Source organism: Cetorhinus maximus, chromosome 11 (genome assembly GCF_964194155.1).
Source record: "Cetorhinus maximus chromosome 11, sCetMax3.hap1.1, whole genome shotgun sequence".
NCBI lineage: Eukaryota > Metazoa > Chordata > Chondrichthyes > Lamniformes > Cetorhinidae > Cetorhinus > Cetorhinus maximus.
In genome coordinates, this window is record NC_135889.1 from 64,106,411 (window position 1) to 64,124,077 (window position 17,667).

General features: G+C 41.0%; 1 protein-coding gene across 1 annotated transcript in view; it reads right to left on the minus strand.

Moving 5' to 3' along the window:
* mettl5 (methyltransferase 5, N6-adenosine) overlaps nt 1-17,038 on the minus strand; it is a 20,051-nt gene extending 3,013 nt beyond the window's left edge. The window contains exons 1-5 of the mRNA XM_078552126.1: nt 16,878-17,038; nt 10,353-10,467; nt 8,503-8,687; nt 7,095-7,177; nt 4,518-4,569 (exon numbers count right to left, since the gene is read on the minus strand). Coding sequence (XP_078408252.1) covers nt 4,518-4,569; nt 7,095-7,177; nt 8,503-8,687; nt 10,353-10,467; nt 16,878-16,986 — 544 coding nt within the window. The 5' untranslated portion in view covers nt 16,987-17,038. The remainder of the gene's footprint in view (nt 1-4,517; nt 4,570-7,094; nt 7,178-8,502; nt 8,688-10,352; nt 10,468-16,877) is intronic.
* Between the last annotated feature and the right edge of the window lie 629 nt (nt 17,039-17,667).

Here is a 17,667-nt window from a genome sequence, read left to right on the forward strand (position 1 = left end):
AATTCCCTCTGTACACCTCTCTGCCTTTCTACCTCACTTCCCTCCTTTAAGACACTCCCATCTCGTCGTGTGGCTCGAGTGCCTTGGGATATTTATGCTAAAGGTGCTATACAAGTTGATTAGTACTTTGTATCTAGATTCAACACTTGAGTTCTACAATTTCAGACTCTCCTATTTTTTTTTTGCAGATTGCAGCTGTTCATGATTCTGCTATTCCTATTTACTCCTGTTAATCAATGTTTTGTTTCTCCTCCCATTACCATCTCTTTTTGCCTTGCACCATCATACTGTCACTTAATATTCCTGCCTTCCGCTCTATCACAGACCTTCCCTTTTGTTCCTTCCTCTACTTCCCCCTTTTTCTTGTTCTGACAGAAGGCTGCGAGGCTTCAGTGAGCAGAGCGGGCTGGTAAAGAGCAAGACTTCACTGAGCAGAGCAGGGCTTAAATTTAAGGAAATTTTTTTAATTAGAAGACTATGTATGGGAAGGGAGCTCAATCCCATGTGTTGTACAGCCTGCAGCATGTGAGAATTCTTAGACACTCCTTGCAGTTTGGATGACCACATATGCAGGAAGTGCCACCGGCTTGACCAGCTTGAGCAACAGGTTTCGGAGCTTAAGCATCAGCTGGAGACATAGTGGTGCATCCACGAGGCTGAAGGTAACGTGAATAGCACGTTTTTAGATGTGGTCACTCTGCAGCTTAAGGAAGTGCAGTCAGAGACGGAATGGGTGACCACCAGTCAGAAGAAGGGAGGCAGGCAGGTAGTCAGGAAAGCCCCAGAGTGCATCTCACTCAAGAACCATTTTTCTGGGTTGGAAAACGGTGAGGGTGAAGGTTCCTCTGGAGAGTGCACTCAGAGCCAAGTTCACGGTACTGTGGGTGGCTCAGCTGCACAAGGTGGGAGGAGTATGAGTGCAAGAGCAATAGTGGTAGAAGACTCAATAGTCATCTATAATAGGGAGCAGACAGGCGCTTCTGCGGCCATAGACATGACTGCAAGATGATGTGTTGCCTCCCTGGTGCCAGGGTCAAGGATGTCACAGAACGGCTTGCAGGGCATTCTGAAGGGGGAGGGTGAACAGTCAGAGGTCATGGTTCACGTTGTACCAACGACATGGGAAGAAAGAGGGATGAGGTCCTGCAACAAGAATTTAGGGAGCTAGTTGGCTGATTAAAAAGCAGGACCTCAAATATTGTAATCTCTGGATTACTCACTGTGCCACGTGCTAGTGAGTATGGGAATAGGAAGATAGGATGAATGTGTGGCTGAAGAGACGGTGCAAGAGGGAGGGCTTTAGTTTTCTGGATCACGGTCTGTTTCTGGTGAAGGTGGGGCCAGTACAAGTTGGACGGGTTGCATCTGAAGTGGAACAGGATCAACATCCTTGCGGGGAGGTTTGCTAGTGCTGTTGGGGAGTGTTTAAACTAATTTGGCAGGGGATGGGATACAGAGTGGAGGTATAATAGTGAGTGATGCACAGCCAAATATAGAAGAGAAAGTAAATCAGTCTGGAAGGCAGACCAAATATAGCCCTGTTAAGGCACAAGGGAATAATGCAAGGCTGGACTGAATCTCTTTTAACGCAAGGAGTCTTACAAGTAAGGCAGATAAATTGAGGACATTGATTAACACATGGGAATATGATATCGTTGCTATCACAGAGATGTGGTTGAGGGAAGGGTAGGTCTGGCAGCTCAATATTCCAGGGTATAGAATCTTCAGGTTTGTGGGGGTGTATAAGAGGAGGTGGCATTACACTATTGATCAAGGAGTCAGTAAGGAGGAATGGTATCTTAGAAGGTTCTTCAAATTAGGCCATATGGGTAGAACTTAAAAACAAAAAAGGGGCAATCACTTTGCTGGGAGTGGACTCTAGGCCTCCAAACAGTAAGGGGGAGATAGAGGAGCAGATATGTCAGCAAATCTCAGAAGTGTAAAAATAATAGGGTAAAAATAGTAGGGGATTTCAACTTCCCCAATATTTACTGGGATAGTCTTAGTGTGAAAGGCTTAGAGGGGGCGGAATTCTTTAAGAGCATCCAGGAGAGCTTTTTGAGCCAGCACCTAGAAACTCCTACAAGAGAAGGGGCGGTACTGGTCCTAATCTTAGGGAATGAAGCCGGGCGAGTGGTAGAAGTGTCAGCTGGGGAGCATTTCAGGGATAGTTCCCGTGAAGGTGAAGGGTAGGACCAACAAGCCCAGGAAACCTTGGACATCCAGGGATATAGAGAATTGGATAAGGGAAAAAAGGAGGCTTATGGCAGATACAGAGGCTGAAAACAGCAGAAACCCTAGGAGTATAGAAAGTGTAGAGGGATACTTAAAGTAATTAGGGGAGCGAAAAGGGGCATGAAAAAACACTGGCGGGTAAAATGAAGGAAAATCCCAAGGCATTTTATGAATATGTTAAGGGCAAGAAGATGACCAGGGAAAGAGTAGGGCCCATTAGGGACCGAAGTGGAAAACTGTGTGGAGCCAGAGGAAGTAGGTGAGGTTTTGAATGATTACTTTTCATCTGTGTTCACTATGGAGAAGGACAATGTAGGTGTAGAAATCAGGGAGGGGAACTGTGATATGCTTGAACAAATTAGCACTGAAAGAGGTTTTAGCGGGTTTAAAAGTAGATAAATCCCCAGGCCCAGATGAGACATATCTTGGGCTGCTATGTGAGGCAAGGGAGGAGATTGCAGGGGCTCTGACACTAATTTTCAAATCCTCTGACTGCAGGAGAGGTGCCACAGGACTGGAGAACAGCGAATGTGGTACCATTATTCAAGAAGGATAATAGGGATAAACCAGGTCATAACAGGCCAGTGAGTCTAACATCGGTGGTCCGGAAACTACTGGAAAAAATTCTGAGGGACAGGATTAATCTCCATTTGAAGAGGCAGGGATTAATCAGGGATAGTCAACATAGCTTTGTCAGGGGGAGATTACGTCTAACAAATTTGACTGAATTTTGAGGAGGTGACTAATTGCGTAGATGAGGGTAGTGCAGTTGATGTAGTCTACACGGACGTCAGTAAGGCTTTTGACAAGGTCCCGTATGGGAGAATGGTCAAGAAGGTAAGAGCCCATGGGATCCAGGACAATTTGGCAAATTGGATCCAAAATCGGCATGGTGGCAGGAGGCAGAAGGTGATGGTCGAAGGTTGTTTTTGCGATTAGAAGCCTGTGACGAGTGGTGTACCACAGGGATCGGTGCTGGGACCCTTGCTGTTTGTAGTGTACATTAATGATTTAGACGTGAATGTAGGAGATACGATCAGTAAGTTCGCAGATGACACGAAAATTGGTGGTGTCGTAAATAGCGAGAAGGAAAGCCTTAGATTACAGGACGATACAGATGGGCTGATAAGACAGACAGAGCAGTAGCAAATGGAATTTAATCCTGAGAAGTGTGAGGTGATGCATTTTGGGAGGACTAACACGGCAAAGTAATACACAATGAATGGTGGGACCCTTGGAAGTACAGAGGATCAGAGGGACCTTGGTGTACATGTCCATAGATCCCTGAAGGCAGCAGCACAGGTAGATAAGGTGGTTAAGAAGGCATATGGGATACTTGCATTTATTAGCTGAGGCACAGAATATAAGAGCACGGAGGTTATGTTGGAGCTGTATAAAATGCTAGTTAGGCCACAGCTGGAGTACTGTGCGCAGTTCTGGTTGTCACACTATTGGAAGGATGTGATTGCACTGGAGAGGGTGCAGAGGAGATTCACCGGGATGTTGCCTGGGCTTGAGCGTTTCAGCTATGAAGAGAGATTGGATAGGCTAGGGTTGCTTTCCTTAAGAGCAGAGAAGGCTGAGGGGGGACCTGATAGAGGTATACAAAATTGAGGTGCATAGATAGGAAGGAACCTTTCCACTTAGTGGAGTTGTCAATAACCAGGGGGCACCGATCTAAGGTAAGAGGAAGTTTAGAGGGGATCTGAGGAAAGGTTTTTTTACCCAGAGGGTGGTTGGAATCTGGAACACACTGCCTGAGAGGGCGGTAGAGGCACGAACCCTCAACATTTAAGAAGTATTTAGATGAGTACTTGAAACGCCATAGCGTACTGGGCTACGGGCCAAGTGCTGGAAATTGGGATTGATAGGTGCTTGATGGCTGGCACAGACATGATGGGCCAAAGGGCCTGTTTCTGTGCTATATAACTCTTAAGACTCTACTGACCTCAAACATTAAATCTGTTGCCCTCTCTGCAGTTGTTGCCTGATTTGCTGAGTATTTCCAGCATTTTGTATTTTCTTTATTAATAAAATGAATTCAGGTTTACAAAGCTGCTCTCTAGTCTTTTTGTAACAATAAACAAAGATTGACACTGGTCAACCTATCAGCAGGATATTGCTCGACTCTAGCTTTTAACCAAGTGTTTTGTAAAATGTACATTACTTTACTGCAAAAAAAGTCAAGGAACAAACTGGCTTTAAATCAGCATAGGAGCTATTTATTGACATTGCAAGTGATACAAAATGAAATTTTACTTTGGTAAACTAGTATCTCTTACCAGCAATTACTTCCATCTTTACCTTCCATTCTTCAGCCTTCTTCCGAATATGCTACAAAGGAGATGAACCTTTACACAGTACACGTGAAACCAAGCATCGTCTTTTCTTTGTACAAAAAACTTCTCAGTTTTTTTTGTGAATTAACATTTATTATTTGGTTTATATTAGTATGTATTTTCCTTTGGCTGAAATTGTATTATTTTTTTTTCCATTTGAAGGTGTTGACTGGGTTGCAGCTCAATTTGTGCTCACACAAACAAAAACAATGGCCACTTAAGAGGTTGGCCATCAAAACAGCTGAATATTGGGCATTATAAATAAGCCTCAGCCTGTTGCCACTGGATGATCATGTGCACTTTCTAGTAAAAGTACCAGATAGCTATGATGTGGAAGTTCTCCCTCTTGTATATTGCATATATGTGAAAAGGAGAAAGTTATCTGCTGTAAAGATACAGTAATTAACCATTTTTAAACACATTTGTGTAACATAAGGCTTCTTTGATGTGTTTCATGGCTAAATGCACTACTATGCCAATCCTAACGACAAAGAAATAAAAACAAAAAACTGCGGATGCTGGAAATCCAAAACAAAAACAGAAATACCTGGAAAAACTCAGCAGGTCTGGCAGCATCGGCGGAGAAGAACAAAGTTGACGTTTCGAGTCCTCATGACCCTTCAACAGAACTAAGTAAAAATAGGAGAGGGGTGAAATATAAGCTGGTTTAAGGTGGGGGGGTGGTTGTAGGGACAAGTAAGCAGTGATAGAAGCAGATAACCAAAAGATGTCACAGACAAAAGAACAAAGAGGTGTTGAAGGTGGTGATATTATCTAAAAGAATGTGCTAATTAAGAATGGATAGCAGGACATGCAAGGTACAGATAGCTCTAGTGGGGGTGGGGTGAAATAAGACTAAAAGGGCATAAAAGGTATAGATTTTAAAATAATGGAAATAGGTGGGAAAAGAAAAATCTATATAAATTATTGGAAAAAACAAAAGGGAGGGGGAAGAAACGGAAAGGGGGTGGGGATGAAGTTCAAGATCTAAAGTTGTTGAATTCAATATTCAGTCCGGAAGGCTGTAAAGTGCCTAGTCGGAAGATGAGGTGGTATTCCTCCAGTTTACATTGAGCTTCACTGGAACAATGCAGCAAGCCAAGGACAGACATATGGGCAAGAGAGCAAGGTGGAATGTTAAAATGGCAAGCGACAGGGAGGTCTGGGTCATTCTTGCAGACAGACCGAAGGTGTTCTGCAAAGCGATCGCCCAGTCTGCGTTTGGTCTCTCCAATGTAGAGGAAACCACATTGGGAGCAACGAACGCAGTAGACCAAGTTGGGGGAAATGCAAGTGAAATGCTGCTTCATTTGAAAGGAGTGTTTGGGCCCTTGGACGGTGAGGAGAGAGGAAGTGAAGGGGCAGGTGTTGCATATTTTGCGTATGCATGGGGAGGTGCCGTAGGTGGGGGTTGAGGAGTAGGGGGTGATGGAGGAGTGGACCAGGGTGTCACGGAGGGAACAATCCCTACGGAATGCCACCTGATGTTCAATCATTAGTTTATGCTGAATTTTGTGTTATCAACTGGGGAATGGTGACTGGCATTTGCCACGCAGGATAGTTCATGTCTGGTGATTTTTCAGTTAAAGACTGATGTAACTGCACAGATTGAGTTTCAGGAAGAATAGTTGGATGAACTATTGTGAGTGAGGTAATAAAGAGGGGAAAGCAAATGTATTTGGGCAAGTGAACTTGTTCAATCACACTTGGAGCACTCAGATAGTCCAGGTTACAGAAAGGATGTAGAGGCAGTGGAGAACAGATTCACAAGATACAAGATCAAATAAGCTTGCTCAAGAAAGACTGAACGGGCTGGGGCTCTGAACAAAGGGAAAGCTGAAGGATGACCTGATAAGAGGTCTTTATCTAACGAAAAGGTTTGATGAGATACACATAGAGAAAATGTTTCCACTTGTCAGGGAGTCCAAAACTAGAGGTCATAAATATAAGATAGTCCAGTACATCCAACAGAAAATTCAGCAGGAAATTCTTTACTCAATGAGTGATAAGAATGTGAAACACCCGACCACAGGGGGTAGTTAAGCCAAAAACCACAGATGCATTTAAGGTGAAGCTAGTTAGGTGCATGAGGAAGAAAGGACTAGAAGGATATGCTGCTAGGATTAGTTGAAATAAGGTGGTAGGAGGCTCCTGTGGAGCATAAATGCTGACAGACAAGTTGGAATGAATGGCCTCTTTCTGTGCTCTATACTCAATGTGACTACTGAACTAGCTTGCAGAAGTCTCCCCATAAACTTAACATTTCTCTAGCAATTAACATACAGGAGGTAAATGAAGCTTAAATTGAAACTATTGGTCCTATCCAGTTTTATGCTAGAAGTGGGCAACTGGTCACTTTTACATTAGAAAAGTAGGTAGTATAAATTATAAAAAGTTCTGCCTCCTGTAATGCATTAGAGATATTTGAAAAATGCTTGCTCCTATACAAACAATCAATTTGAAACCCATCTGCAAAATAGTTTTCTTTGACTGAAGCAAACACAAAGTAAATTTACTTACATTTCTGGTTGATGTTTTGTGGAGGGAATACACAGCTGTTCTGGCCATATCTAAAGCAGTTTTGAGGAATGTCATGTCCATACCTTTTGAGAAAAACATAAATTAGTTACCTCTGAAGTAAAGATCTTAATGCAGTGAGAATCTTAGCTACATTTATTTGGTTATAGCTCCAAAGAGATCAGATGAGGTTTTATTTCACTTGTCTGAATTTTATTGGTGTAGGACTTATTTACAGTTTCATAAAATTATACATTTTTCACCAAAATCCAACTTATTCAAGGGCTCAGCTGGTAAAGGGAATTCATAGCTGGAATCTTGGTTTGATACTGGATCTGAGTTAGCTGTTAGCCAGAAGACATTAGCAGCACTGCAATTGGTCTCCATGCCCTTGGGTTCCCAATTCTGATTGCTTACCAGTCACCTCAGTGTATTTGTTGGGTGAGAAGAGGATTAGATTTGATTCTTCCAAGGTCAAATCAGCCAAGCAGTGCTCACAATTTCTGTTCCTACAAGGTAATAGGTTTTTTTCCTTGTCTGATCAACCAAAGTTCATATGGGATCTTTCACATCCTCAGAACATCCCTAAGCACTTCAAAGCTAACAAATTACTTTTACTGTGTATTCAGTTTTATATAGGCAAATATGGCTGCCAATTGGCTCCTTTTTACAGGGGCCACATTTCAAAAGTATTTAATTGTCTAAAGTGTTTTGGGAGATTGAGGTCATTAAATGCAGGTTCATTACGCCAAATAGTTTTAACTTTTACAGGTCGTCAGTGAGTGTATACAATATGACATGGATCATAAACAATTGCAACTAATATGCTTACGAAGCAAGTTTCGACATCATATCTTAAAAATGCAATGATTAAAAGGCAAATTAATATATTTTAGTTTTGTTAGTCTTGAATGAACTTGAATCCAGAACCTAGAGGAGAAAGGACAGTGCAAATTTATTATGCTACCTGGTCTCTGGCTTAAACTTGCTATATACTGGCATTATTGGAATTTATCATTAGTGAGTTATGTTTGGGAATTAATTACAGTCCTGTTTAACAAATATTATCTATTAATTAAATATGATTGTGTGGAACATGAGGCTTTGACATCTGCTTTCCCTTAATGTAAATTAAGGACATGATGCAGTATGCAAGAGGTGTTGATTAAATTGGTTTGTAAATGTATACTGAAGTACAGCTTGAGAGGTGACTGAAAATCTAATGCTAATTAATATCCGGATATCTAATATCTAGATTCAACTATGTAGCTTAACAGATGTATTGCTGCACATTTATTTAAACTTCTGCTGGAATATACTTTCAACTGTAAATTAAGGAAAAAAAACGTTCAACCTTTCCACTTAAATAAATTTCAGATGTACACTACACAAAGCCAAACATTCAATCTACCTTTATTGTGCTTTGTTCCAAAAGGTGGATTCATTATTATAGTGTCAAATGTCTTTGATAATTTGCCAGTCATTACAGAACAGATATCACACTGAACCATATCGACATTGGCCAATTGAAACTCCTCTGCATTTCTGTTAAATATGCCAAGTGCTGCTTCATCAATATCAAATCCCATGCATAATCTGCAAAAGATGAAAACAACCCGGTTAGAGAAGAACGTTTCTATTTTGATCCTTGTATAATGGTGTAAGCTTATTCTCCAAGGTTGCATTTTTCACTATTCTTGAGTTTGCCTGCACAGTATAACCAACCCAGAATGGTTTCTCCAGGTGATCTATGCAAGTGTACTTTGAAGCAGATAACCTTAATTTTATCTGCAGATATATTAACCATAAACAGCAGGTGCAATTGGGATACTAAACCTACAGAAAGAAACTCCTGGGGATTGGTTATCTGATGCTACATCAGCTAAAACTTTTGTCTGGGAAGTACTTCCCGGACTTGTTCTCTTTCAATCCCCCTTTTCTCCCAGCCAAACTAAAGCTAGTGTTTTCTCTGCTGGTCCCATCTCTAACAGAGGTCCACAATAATTTAATAATTGATAGTACTGGAGAAAGTAAACATAGGTTGAGAAAATAAAATGTGAAACAAACACAGACCACTGGAGATGGAATAGTTCGAAATATAGTAAACCAAGAAAATGATTGAAATGTTTGATTCTTAAACATTTTGTAAAACTACTTTTTTCTTTGGAGTAGCTTTATTACTGTAGAATGTTTGATTACAACATGTGTCAGCTAAAATTTTAAACAAATATACCCAGTTAGACTGAAATGTCTATGGATGCTAATAAGTCAGGGTTGTCACCCCCCAATATTAATCATAAAACATAGCACAGAAGGGGGCCATTTAGTCCATCAAGTCTGTGTTGACTCTTTTGAAGAGCTTTGCATGTTTGGTAGCATTCTCATCTTTTGGGTAGAATGGCTTCTGCACCCAATCTGTTGTGATATTTTGCAGTGGTAATGGAATACTCTATTGTCAGAAATGACATCTTTCAGGTGAAATGTTAAACTGAGTTCCTATCTTTGGCCAAGATCCCATTTCCCCAAAAAAGCAGTGAATTCTTCCTGATGTCCTGGCCAACATCATTCCAAAAACTAGTTGTTTATGTTAATTGTATATCGAGTGTATTTAATAGTGTGCAGGCAGTGGACATTAACTGGGGAGTCACTTGTGCCCCTATAAATAGGCACAAACTAAACCTATGGTTGTTGGGTTATGCGGTGCATGCTTGTAATCTGTAACTTGAAATAAATGCTAATAAAAGTGTGTAAAGATTGGCTCTAGTCTATCCTTCAGCAAATGGCTTTCCTGGAGTATTAACAGTTCATTTCATCTTACTTGTTTATGGGACATTGCTGGTCAGAAATTGGCTGCTGTATTTATCTACATCAGCGACTGTACCTGAAAGAAGTAATTGATTGCGAAGCTCTTTGGTCTAGTGTGTGGATGTAGTAAGGTGTAATATAATAAGTGCAAGTAATTTAAGTTCTGGCCAGGGTAATAGCTTTAAACTCCAGAAGGAATGGATCAGGGCCTGTATTATCACTGCCAAGATAAGGTCATTTAACGAGGAGAAAGAAGCTAACTCTTCCAGAAGATGTACACTAATATTTCCCTATTTGAAATCCGAATTACTTTATAGTCAGACATAATCATCAGTAAAATGAAACAGCTGCATAATGAAAATGGTCATGGCAACATTACAGTTGGGTCTTAAGCAAAATTTGTTAAGTTTACTTGAATAAAATATAAATTTTGATTGCATTTTGAAATCCACATACCCTGCATCTAGCATAGCTGCTCCGATACTCAGAACTCCACATCCACACCCAAGGTCTCCAATCAACTTACTCTCAATGTCATTGAATGTTGTGTGTATTGTATACAGCATATGTGCTAGAATGAGAAGATTGTTAACATTCATTTTATTAATAGGATATCATTCCATAGTACAACAGTAAGAACATACTTTAATTTGACAAAGTACAACATATCACATGTGAATTCCTTTGAAATTCACCATCTAAAAACACTTTATTGTATTTTCATATTTGCATTCACATTTTATGAAGCCATTGTACATTTTGATTCTAATGTTCTTGGAGACATGTACTAACATAAAGGGGTTCTTAACATAGTTGTGCTGGGAACATGGTGAGCTCAAGGGTTGGTTAATTAGCTTGTCCTTGGTTACATGGGTTCAGTCATGTTTAGAACAGGGACAACCTACCTTCAGGTGGTCATTTGACTTGTTATACTTGCTTATGGGTTGTGGGGTTTTGTTTTGAGAGTGAGGGAATTGAGCTAAGATTACAAGATATTCAAAGAACATCTCTACTATGAGCATTCATTTAGATTACGGGCATGTCTCCCAAAGATGTCCAGCCACAGTGGTTTAATAGAGAGCTACACTTCCAATGATCAGGAAAAGGAATGCAATTATTTGCAGTTCATGGCATGAACTGTGCTGGCTTATACTTTGAAGGATGTCTTCGTTCTCCACAGAGTGAAATGGAGAGGCTATTCATTGTGCCTGTGGTTTCTCTTTAGAAATTAACCAATACGCAGTGGCAAATACTTGCTTGATGTATGGGATGCATGAACTTGAGTTGGCTTTTGTGGATTATGCAGCAGGTGATGACATGGAGGATCTATCACTACACCTCATGCCCTTGCTGATGAACTGCCAGACTCGAGCTTATTTCCCTACCCACAACTGCCTTCAGATGCTGTACTCTTTTGTCACATGGTGATCTGATGTACATAATGAATATATCTAGTAGATAGGTATCTAAAAGAGTTCTAGCAATTGCACGTGTCTATTCAGTAGTGCTGAGTGCTGCCTAATTTCAAAATTATGATGGATGAGATGGGAAATGCCATCCAGCTGGAAAAGGGATATTATGTGGCCATTGAAGAAGAGTTGGCTCGGTCCAATAATCCCTTTCTAATCATACAAACTCGAAGCATTAACTCTGGTTCTCTTTCCACAGATGCTGCTAGACCTGCTGAGTTTTACCAGTAATTTTTGTTTTTATCCTTATTTCGCCTCAGGCTTTGACACTATATCTCATATCGTCCCATTATGCCTAACTTTGAGAAGGCTGATATATTTGGAGGGAAGAGCAGTACAATATAATGGTGGGGGTGGGGCTTGTTCCTGGGTCTGTGAGCTTTTTTTTAAAATAATGGATAAACTGTTCAAAGGGTTCATTAAGAGTCTTAATCTGCATTCTTAGCCATGGCTTTTATAGGAAGGCAAGGTTAGACCTGGATTCTTTTGGCTATAAGCTACCCTCCGTATTGTCTACATTTTGAGATGTGTTCCCGTTTTGAGAGCTGGAAGCAATTGAGACATCTTTCTTCCCAGAGTCTGTCAACATCTTGCAACTGTTAAATTCTAACCCTGATAGGTAGCATCTGGAATACGTAGAAAGAGCTTTATTTCAAAAAGTCCTCTGCTATTTGAGGTACAAATCCAGTTTCTGGGAGATCTGATCACAATCTAATTCAAAGCACACAACAGTATTAGCAATGTTTCAAGGAAAGTAATTCAATATTAATATTAATGGATAGGTAGCAGTGCTACATTCAGTAACACTATCATGCACATGGAGTCTATAATATTTAGACAGTGGATGTTATTACAGTTAATGTTGAAACTAGGTGTATTACAAATGAAAATTGATGGGATATGAATGCTGAGCTATAGAAAATATTTGGAAGGGTGAACACTTGGGTTTTGAACAGATTTTTAAAAAGGACAGAAAAAAGAGAGGGAAAGGCGGCGTTTAGGGAGTGAGTTCAAGAGGCTGCCTGAGGCAGTTGAAGGCTCTACTCTCAATGGTGGCATGAAGTGGTGGGGCTACACAAAAGGGCCCAGTCAGATGACTGAAAAGTGCAGGAGGGCTTACAAAGCTGCTGGAAGATGCAGAGATTAGGACGGAGCAGTAGAAGTCCTGGAGTGATTGGAAGATGCTTCAGTTTAATAAACTGGCAAACAGGAAGCCAATATAATCAGTGAGGATGGGGCTAAAGGGTGAGCAGGGCTTGATGCAGGGTACGATATGATTGGCTACATTTCGAAGAAGTTGAAGTTAATGGATGGAAGACAAATAAACAGGGCATTGGAGCAAATGTCTAGATGACAAAAGTATGCATATGGGTTTCAATAACAGTGGCACTGGCAATGTTGCAGAGTGGCCGAGGTGATTGAAACTCCACATCCTATCAATCTAACCACTAGTTGAGCAGAGCACCAAGGTTTTGCAATGATTGTCACTTAAGGTGAACCAGAGATGGTGTTGGTGGCCATAAGACCATATGACGTAGGAGCAGAAGCAAGCTATTCGGCCCATTGAGTCTGCTCTGCCATTCAATGAGATCATGGCTGATCTGATAATCCTCAAATCCACTTTCCTGCCTTTTCCCCATAAGCCCTTAGTGATTAAAAATCTGTCTATCTCAGCCTTGAATATACTTAATGACCCAGCTTCTACAGCCCTCTGCAGTAAAGAATTCCACAGATTCACTACCCTCAGAAAATAAGTTACTCATCTCTGTCTTAAATGGGCGACCCCTTACTCTGAGGTTATGCCCTCTGGTCCTAGACTCTCCCACCAGGGGAACAACCTCTCAGCACCTACCCTGTCAAGCCCCCTAAGAATCTTATATGTTTCAATAAGGTCACCTCTCATTCTTCTAAACTCCAATGAATACAAGCCCAACCTTCTCAACCTCTCCTCATAAGAAAATCCCTCCATACCCGTAATCAACCGAGCGAACCTTCTCTGGACTGCCTCCAATGCCAGTATATCTTTCCTTAGATAAGGGGACCAAAACTGTTCACAGTATTCTAGCTGTGGTCTAACTAGTGCCTTGAATAGTTTTAACAAGGCTTCCCTAGTTTTGTACTCCATTCCCTTTAAAATAAAGGCCAACATTCCATTTGCCTTCCCCATTGCCTGCTGAACTTGTATATTAGTTTTCTGGGATTCCTGCACGAGGGCTCCCAAATCCCTCTGTGCTGCAGCTTTCTGCAGCCTTTCTCTATTTAAATAATATTCAGCTCCTCTATTCTTCCTGCCAAAATGCATAACCACACATTTTTCCACATTATATTCCATCTGCCAAGTTCTTGCCCACTCACTTAACCTATCTATATCACTCTGTGGACTCTTTAAATAATTGTGACCCCAGCACTGATCCCTGTGGCACTCCACTAGTTACAGGTTTCCATTCTGACAATGCCCCCCTTATCCAAACTTTCTGTCTTGTACTAGTTAGCCAATCCTCAATCCATGCTAATATACTACCCCCAACACCATGGGCTCTTATCTTATTAAGTAACTTTATGTGCGGTACCTTATTGAATGCCTTTTGGAAATCCAAATATATTACATCTACTGGTTCGCCTTTATCTATCCTGCTTGTTACCTCCTCAAAGAATTCTAGTAAATTTGTCAGGCATGATTTCCCCTTCATGAAGCCAAGTTGACTCAGCTTGATTATATTATGCATTTCTAAATGCTCTGCTAGTACATCCTTTATAATACTCAAATGTTTCCCCAATGACAGGTGTTAAGCTAACTGGCCTATAGTTACCTGTTTTTTGTCTCCCTCCCTTTTTGAAAACGGGTGTTACATTGACAGTTTTCCAATCTTCTGGGACTTTTCCAGAATCTAAGGATTCTTGGAAGATTACTACCAGTGCATCCACTACTCTGTAGCTACTTCCTTTAATATCCTAGGATGCAACCCATCAGGTCCAGGAACTTATCGGCCTTTAGCCACATTAGTTTCCCTAGTTCTTTTTCTCTAGTGATAGTTATTGTATTTATTTCTTCCCCCCATCCCTTTTGCCCATGATTATTTAGTATTTTTGGTATGCTATTAGTGTCTTCTACCGTGAAGACTGATGCAAATTATTTAATCAACTCCTCTGCCATTTCCTGGTTCCCCATTATTATTTCCCCAGCCTTATTCTCTAAATGGCCTATGTTCACTTTGGCCTCTCTCTTCCTTTTTATATATTTAAAGAAGCTCTTACTGTCCGTTTTTACATCACTTGCTAGTTTACCATCGAAGTTTATTTTCTCCCACTTTTGTTTTGGTCTTCTTTTGTTCTTTTTAAAACTTTCCCAATCCTCTGTCTTACCACTAATATTTACCACATTGTATTTTTTTTTCTTTCAATTTGATACTATCCTTAACTTCCTTGGTTAACCATGGTTGGTTTATTCCCTTCCTCAAATCCTTCTTTATCACTGGGATATATCTTTGTTGTGAGTCAGGAACTATTTTCATAAATGTCTGCCATTGTTCATCACCCGCCTTTTCTGCTAAACTCCTTTCCTAGCCCACTCGAATCAACTCTGCCCTCATCCTTTGTAATTTCCCTTATTTAAGTTCAGCACAGTTGTTTCCGACCCAAGTTTCTCACTCTCAAACTGAATGCTAAATTCTACCATGTTATGGTCATTGTTCCTAGGGGACCTTTTACTCTGAGATCTTTTATTAAACCTGCCTCATTAAACATTACCAGATCCAAAATAGCTGATCCCTGGTTGGATCCACAACATAGACAATTCTGCAAGACAGCAGAGTTTATAATAGGGGGCTTAAAATTATGGCTTTGGTCAAATACAGGGGGTTGCTACTTTTCCATGACTTGATGACAGCTGGGCAGCACAGAGGTGGTTATAACATCACAAGAGGATGTTGTCAACATCCGTATGAAAACTGACACAGTGGATGAAAATGATGTTGCTGAGGGGTAATGAGGAAGAGGGGGCAGGGAGTCTAGAGTAGACCATTGGTAGACACCAGAGATGACAGGACAGGCAGAAAGAGAAGCCATTTCTGGAGATACACTGACTGCATTCAGATGGAAAGGAATGAAACCAGGTGGAAAAGATGGGAACAAAAGGTTACAACTTGGCCCACCACATCAAATGCAGTACAGGGACTGAGGAGGGATAACACACAGTGGTCACCGTCACAAAGGATATAAGTTATTACTTTGGCCAAGGCTGTCTTTGTATTGAGAAAACTGGAAGTTGGACTGCAGGGATTAAAAGAGTTGAGAGAAAAGGACAGGGAACTGGACCACAGAATCAAATTGCTGGTTCATAGTCAACTCCTTGCTCCTCAGTTCCCCTGATTTCACTGGAAATCTGCCACTATCCCATCAGCTGATACACTGCACCTCAAATGAATTCTAAATTCACCCTGCATATGCCACTGAAAAAAAATCCAAGAAATTTACAATGGGACTTAAAAACTTTCAACATCTAAGCCTTTGGCCCTCTGTTTGCTACAATACTACTGCACCTGCTAATTTGCTCAACCAATTCCTCTTTCAGCTCTTGAAGGCGGACAACTCCTTCAAAGTCTCCCATTCTGACTGTTCACCCAAATCTTTGCTCCTTCAAATACAAACAATCTGGCTTAGCCATTCATTAATTGATCTGGCTTGAATACGTCAAGCTTTACTGGACCTCGCCCCTCTCAACCAAGAACACCTATTATTCCAGGATCATCCCGGAGACCAAAGCTCACTACTGGCTTCTATCCTCCACTTCAACCATCTCCTTAACCCCTCTGTCTATTCCCTCCAACCACAACTCCATCAACAAACGCAAAAAACTCATGGGCTTTTTTGCCTCTATTTCAACAGGGGCTGCAATATGATAACTAATATTGGCTACGAAATACCTTAGGGCATCCAGAGGATGTGAAAGGCTCCATTACATGATAATTCTTTTTTTAAAAAAATATTTGTCACCAAGATAAAGATTATCCATTCAGCTCCCTTTACACCATGTCTCCGAGGCACTCTGAAGTTTTTTTCTACAGTAAAGATGCACTATATAAAAGCAAGTTGTTGAGGTCCGATGGACCAATTAGATGGGCTTTTTGAGGAAGCGGGGCTTTGGTGGTCTTGAAAAGGAATGGGACACGTCGAAGGAAAGCAATGACAGTCAGCCATGAGGGGAAGTTGAGTGGTCAATAATGTTACTCATTACCCAGGGGAAAAAATGTATGGATTTAAAATAGATTCAGGATTAAAGACTAAAACAAAATCAATATGAGCGCCTGGTACGAAACATGGCTTCGCTCCAATGTCCCCCCGCCCCCCCCCCCGCCTCAGTGGTTAGCATAACTAAAACTAAACATTTTCTCTTCATCCTCGAGGTAATCTTACTGCGTGGTGCTGCTGCACGAGCCAGACCCAGCCTAAGATGATCAATAACATAATCTTCACATATTTTGAAGGAAATGTAGTTTGGATGAGCTTCTTTTACCTGCTATATGGGGGCTAGTAGGATATTGCTCGAGAAGCAGCTTCGGCTGCTCAAACACATCCACATCCTGCAATAAACTCTCCAAGTCTTTCAGCTTTTTAGGTTTCATTGCTGTTCCTCACCGTGTGCAGCCGACTCAAAATCCCAGCTACAACCACAGGCCAATCTTTTAGTTCCGACAGCACGAACATTGAGCATGCGCTTGGTTTAGGAGTTTCAGGTGATGGAGAAAGGAGAACCGCAACGTTTAAATAAGGAACGAACAGTATCCAGAGAAGGGGAGGGCGAGGAGAGCAAGAAACGGGATTAGTAATACAAACTCGTAAGGACCAGATTCCCACTTGGAGCTGCTTCACCCCATTGACTAGAATAGTTGGTCGCATAAACTGCAGTCAATCCCATATTAAGTTCTTTACCTCAGAGAGTCTTAATCTGTAATCATATTCAGTCTTTAACTTGCAAGTTTAGTGTAATGAACTTGAGGTACCAGACAGGTTTCTTTCTTTAAAAAGATAACTTTATTAGAGTTCCTTTAGAAGCTACATGCTGCAACCAGGTCCACCGCTAGAAAGCTCTGCCCCTGAGATTACCATGTTTAGGGCTCATTTGTCAGTACAACCATGTGATCCCTAAAGGCAGCAGGAAAGGTTGTGCCTACAATCACTACATTTCCTCCCCTTTAGATTTTTTTACATTCCCTATTTACAAAGAATATTTTAATCCACAACATATACAGATATACACAGGTCATGTGGTTAAAGATTAAATATTTAAAATGGTTTTCTAATTT